Here is a 5,927-nt window from a genome sequence, read left to right as displayed (position 1 = left end):
AGACATAATCCTCCCCCTTTTTTTGTCCCCCTTCCTCCTCATTCACCCATTGTGACAGGATTGAGCTCTGCTCACACACGCATCCACAGCTGCAAAAAGAGGAGTTATTAAATTGCTATTAGCCATTAAAACAGGTCACTTCCCTCCTCCAAGAAAGCTGCATGCTGCTGCGTGACAGAGGATGAAATTCCACCTCTCATCACTCATGGTTTCATTGGTTTTATCCCAGTTTAATAGATGATTTATCAGCTTTGTGCAAGACAGTTACCTCTAGCACAAAAGGGTAAAATAAAATCACAGCAACATATACACACAAAACAAGATACACAAAATAGAGCTGAATTTATATACAGGTTATTAGCAGCTAAACTCTTAACTTCATTTAGTACATGGCTTTACTTACTACAGTTTTAGGCACAGAGAAGAATTTACCAGTAGGATATTTGCTATAAGGAAGGGCCACAATGAATACCTTGCTCCAAGTCCTCATTGGGCAGAAATGGGTTTACCTAATGAAGATCTAGTTCTCACTTCCCACCAGTTGAGGACATGGCCCTGCACAAAGGATGGAAAACCATGATCCAGCTAATTCAGACTGCATTAACTTTATACTTTACATATTAAACATTAACTTATAGTTTTTTAAATAGGGTTATGGTACAGAGTTTCTGAACAGGCCTGAATTTCAATACAATTAGTGTCAGGGTTGGTTTGGGGGTGTTCTCCCCCCCACACTGTTTGCTTAGCATGGACTCTCAGCTGTTAACAACTCAAAGAAGAGCTGGCAAGAAATGATATAGATGTGGAGATTGCTTTGTACACATTTCACATTCATAATGAAGAAATTTGCTGTAACAGGATTTAAAAGCACAAAAGTGATGAAACATTTAAATTTCCTTAGCAGGTTATGTTAATAAATTATGATGCAGCAGCCACTCCATTCCAGGCTGCACTGAATTAGGTGCCTGGGTGTATTTTATGTGCTCCCTTGTCTTTCTGATTTAGGACTATGGAATCAGAGGCCAGCAAGATAAGTATGTGCTGTACTCACAGCGTACCAGCAGCCTTTTGTTTCAGCAGCACTTCTCACGTTGGATTATGCATGCACAAGTGCTCTGCCAGGCTGAGGAATGGCCACATACTTTAATTACTGATTGCTTAGCTATAGTAAGCCTTTCTCAATGCAGAACATGATCACCTACCCAGTGAAAAGGCTGAAAAGAGTAAGTACATAACAGAACCAGGCAGATACCATAACACAATTAAAAACTGAAGCAGCGAGCAGATAATCCAAGTAAAATAAACCCCCCCAAAACCCCTTTAACTTATGAGGCAGGTTGAGAATGACACCGAGTTTTCCTTCACGACAGCTTTGCTCACAAATACAGCTCAGCAAGTCTGAAATACTTTATCAGAAGAACTACAAACGTGTTTATCACAGTTACGTCAGAGCTCCTGGCTGAAGGGTGTGCCGGTTTCTGGTATAGCCACTCCCCTACTCTTCTCCAAGGTTTACTACTCAGCTACTCAGGAAAGAAGAGGGGGTTGCTTCAGGCTTTAGAAAGTGCAGAGAGTGAGTTTTTCCCTTTAGAAACCAACCAAACCACTGAGAACTCTTCAACATGGACGAATACTACGAAGTTTAGAGGGTCTGGAGTTTGGCATTTGGTTTTTAAATGGCTATTCTGGATGTTTTCAGGTGTACAAAAAGGGAAGGGAGTTTAATGTAGAAGAACAACTTTACCATATTAAAAAAAACTCCATCAAACCAACACAAAAGTCTGTTCCTGGGACCATCTTTAAAAGCAGTTCTATTGAACACACACAAAATAACACCAACTTGGACCGTGAGTGCTGTGCTCTTAACATACAGCTCTCCTGGAACTCCACTTAGCCTGAAAGAATTTTGGCTGTAACTTCTGTTATGCATTGGCAGGGCAGAAGCAAATAAGGCTGTGAACAGAGGGTTATTACTGCTGTCAAACTACAGGAAGATCAAATGACACGTTTTAGAAGTAACAGAACTTACAACTACTCCGTGTAGTAGAGCTGCTGTTCAGAAAGTAACAGTTTCTTTATGGGAACCCAAAAAGGTAAAGACTTTTGACATAAGGTTCTCCCTTTGGTACAAAGTTAACTTGTTCCTATGGCTGCTCTGCAGTAGGATCATCACCGGGAAGGAACAGTTGGGGTCACAGATTGTCAGGAGACTCTTTGGCCATCAGTGCGAGAACCGGTGCATGGTGCATATCCTTGAGGCTTATCTGCTGCCTTTCACTGGACACGTAGGTTGCCAGAGCGTGACCAAGAAGCAGGTGGCTGGGAGGAAGGGCAGGACTTCAAGTGCAGAGCAGAGGGATGCAGCCCCCTGCTCAGAGCTTGGGCTGCTCTGTCGAGGAGAAGGTCAAAACGGAACCACCCTCTGCACAGTCTTGAGTCAAGCGGGCACAAGGGAGCAGGAGACTCCACTGCTGGCAGGGAAGGAAGCCAAGCCAGATAACACAGGCTACAGTCACTTCAGCTTTGACATTATCTCAAGCTCCCACAGCCATGCACACACGTGTGGGTGAGACAAGCAGAGCGCTCTGTTTTGGCTGCAGAAAGAGCAGAAGGGTTCGCCATTTGGTTTGCTATGTACAACAATACTGCACTGTACACTCCACTAACACCCTGCTCTCTGCTACAGCATTAAATACAATTCCTCTTAGTCACAAAGAGCAAGAGATGAGTATCTCTGTAGGAAGGAGAGCTGAAACCCACTGCTGTAGATGACTATACGTGCTGCTAGTCCTTCTGCGGTAAGCACAAGTGGTCATTCCACAGTGTCTATAGTACCCCCTTAGGCTGCCCGAGGCAGAGAACTTCCCCTTCCTTATTCCAGTCTGATCCCAGTCCTGTTGGGACTTCTCTAGCACAAAGCCATGCCATGACTTTCCCTTGTTGCCACAACATTCCCATTGGAATTACGCAGTCTCTTTCAGCAGTCCCAGTTTCCGAAGTGCCTCTCTCCTCGCTTCTTCTGTTGAGCCACGGCCGGAAAACTTCACCGTTATCCCTTGGGATCGAAATCCTGACGGTCTAGGCAGCGAACCCGATCTCCTCCTCATATCCAGGTTTAGAGTAGGCTGTTTATAATCATTAAAGCTTTTTGCTGTGTTCTGCTGCGTGCTGCTGACCTTGTTAGCAGCAAGAGCTACCTCTGGTTTGATTGTTACAGTTTTGCCCATAGGAAGGAAAGGGCTGGGCTCGCTTTTTAAGACCTCATGGATGTTTTGATATCCATTGGGAACAGCGTCTGCCTGTTTGGGCTGTACATCAAGCTGCTGAGTGCTTGGGGCATGGTCCACTTGGTCCTGAGCTGTCTTTCCCTTAACGAGGCCAAGTTTTGTCAGGGCCTCGTATCGTGTTTGCTCAGAGGAGAGATCCCTTAAGGAAGAACTTCTGTTACGTGACAAGAAATCACTCTTCTGCAGCTTCTCCTCCAGTTCTGCTGCCAGAAAAGCTCCTCCATTGATGTTGGCCAGCACCTGAGCTCTCCGCTCCTGGACGTTAACTGCTGCTTTGGAAATAGTCTCATTGAATTCTTTGCCACTGACATTTGTTATGTTGATGTTGCTGGGGAACCGGTGCAGTTTGGGTGCAGGTGCAGGAGGGTGCTTTGGAGCCACAGAATAATCACCGTTGGCTACTGGCGTTTTCTTCCTGTCCGAATTCCCTTCCTTGAGGGCGCTGGGGAAGCGTGCCCTGTTCTCCGCCTGCTGCTCGGACATCTTCTGGGCCATGATGAGGGGAGTGGGGATGGAACGAAGCAGTTTGGGGTGCTGCACCGGAGGAGGCGGTGGAGGAGGAAGAGGAAGTGTCTCAGACATCAGTGGTGCTGGTGCAGGGGGATGTGGGGGAAGGTCTGCAGGTACAGCTGGCTTCGGGCTCTCGCTTCTCCTGGTAGCATCCAACACTTAAAAGACAAAGCAACAACTTCATTAAGTCCTCACACAGAGCAGAATACAAGGCTTGCTTTCACCCGGGATCAGCAAGCATCAGTATTCCCCTCCCCAAACTTCCCAACTCAAACTCAGCCCACATTGCCAGAAGAAACTCTAACTGAACTCGCAGCAATGGCATCTCGTAGGCGTCACTGTAGCTCACATCACCCTATTTACAATGCGTTCACTAGAAGCTCTTTCTGCCACTCATTCACAAAACTGTGTTTCAGGGGCTGCCTTCTGTAAGAGTTTTGCAATTCTCATTTTCTAATACACACATTCCATCCCTCTGGATGTACCAGCTGATAAAGCCACGCTCCAGAAACAGAGAGAGAGAAGTCTCCAGGGTGAAGACCATGACACTATCTTGTCACCAACTTACCGTGATAGGATCATGTGCCTTTTTCACACAAAGCAACACTACAATCTGCTGTGTTAAAACTTAGAGAAGGTCTTAAAAGGTCTTAAAGAGAAGCAGAGCATGAACACATTGATGAGTACCAGTCTGCCTTGCTGCAATGACTCTGCATAATCCTGAGTTCTGTTACAGCTCAGTCACCAGGCAGGGGCCGAGGTGGCACTCCAACAACTTAATCATAACTCGTGACCTCCACGAGGGGAGGAAAAAACATTATATAACAACGAGAATTTCAGGAATCCCAAGTCAAATTAAAATCCTGACTGCTCCTGATGTGCCACAGCTTCATCTGGAGGTAGTAAGGAAGGTACAGAACTTCTTTAGCTGTTCTAATGAGAACTGGAATATGCCAGGGCTGGGTCAAAGGGAAAACCCACACTTTTAAGCAATACTACTACCTGGTTCCGCATCTCTGCTAGGAGGGCCTTCATGGTCACTGCTCTCAGGTGTGGACTGTACTAAGTCAATGATATCTTCAGTCTCTGAATGGCTGGACACGGTTTCTTCTGTTGATCGTGGAGACTGAGAGTGGATGCCACTGTCACGTAGGACCGGCTCCTCTAAGTCATCTTCTAAGGCATCTATGGTTTCCTCAAAGAACATGAGGACATCCTGCTCTTCATGAGTTAAGTACTTCAGACTCTCATCATCCTATGGGGAAAACAGAAAAAAAGCCAGAAAGATTAACACCCTACATGTGAGAGCAGACAAAAGTCCACTGACAGCAAACACAGCGCCCCTTTCTGAAGGCAGAAAGAGGCAGGATGACCAGGCAGCAGGCACACCAGAAACAACTCTGGCTTGCTGTTTCATCCTTGCCCAGAGGCACTCTGCCACTACAATGGCAGGAGAAAAGAGCAGAATACAGGAGTTTACAGGGCATTAATTGTGACTGAAGAACAGCAACTGGTATTTCACCCTTTAAAGTATCTAACTAAAGTATTTAACTTTAAAGTTCAGCAAACAAGTGTCTGTTTGAGTTGGACAGAACAAATTGCTAAAAGATCATAAAAGCAGAGGGGAAAAAACCCAATGGGCAATAAACCCCCTACATCTGTGCTTTTACAAGGGTTAAGATAGTTTCTTCAGGCTCCAAACTGGAGCAAGCTGCTTCAGCTGCTGTGTCAGGTTCAGGGACAAGGCCTGGGGGGCAGCACAGGAGCGAAAAAGTAGATTTGGTACAGTCCAACAAATAAGCTGACTCCTTTTTTGCTCCAGACCAAATGGGATGTGGCTTCTAGAGGCAGATTTCAAAGAAGTAATAATAAGGAAGAGATGGTGCCTAAAGATTTTACCTTTGAGTTACAGAAAGGAAGAACTTAGAATAAATACTGCTAGGGAGCACATCTTCATGCAGTGCCTTGGGCTATTTTCTCCAGCAGGAAACAATCCTGTAGACCACAGAAGTGATAAATAACCACTTGGGTTACCCAGTCGTCATTTTCTATGAGTCACTGCTCTTGATTAACTTGATTAACACATTATCACCATGAGAAACTAGGCAGCAATGCACAAACTATTTCCCC

The 5,927-nt window shown here is 45.4% G+C and overlaps 1 protein-coding gene across 1 annotated transcript in view; it reads right to left on the bottom strand.

Annotated features, from left to right (window-relative positions):
- Window positions 1–2,963: 2,963 nt before the first annotated feature.
- PROSER2 (proline and serine rich 2) overlaps window positions 2,964–5,927 on the bottom strand; it is a 13,319-nt gene continuing 10,355 nt past the window's right edge. Inside the window, exons 2-3 of the mRNA XM_010015430.1 lie at window positions 4,800–5,052; window positions 2,964–3,955 (exon numbers count right to left, since the gene is read on the bottom strand). Of these exons, the coding sequence (XP_010013732.1) occupies window positions 2,964–3,955; window positions 4,800–5,052 (1,245 nt within the window). The remainder of the gene's footprint in view (window positions 3,956–4,799; window positions 5,053–5,927) is intronic.

This window comes from Nestor notabilis, unplaced genomic scaffold (genome assembly GCF_000696875.1).
Source record: "Nestor notabilis isolate BGI_N333 unplaced genomic scaffold, ASM69687v1 scaffold3865, whole genome shotgun sequence".
NCBI classification, from domain to species: Eukaryota; Metazoa; Chordata; class Aves; order Psittaciformes; family Psittacidae; genus Nestor; species Nestor notabilis.
This window is presented reverse-complemented; position numbering and strand designations above follow the sequence as displayed.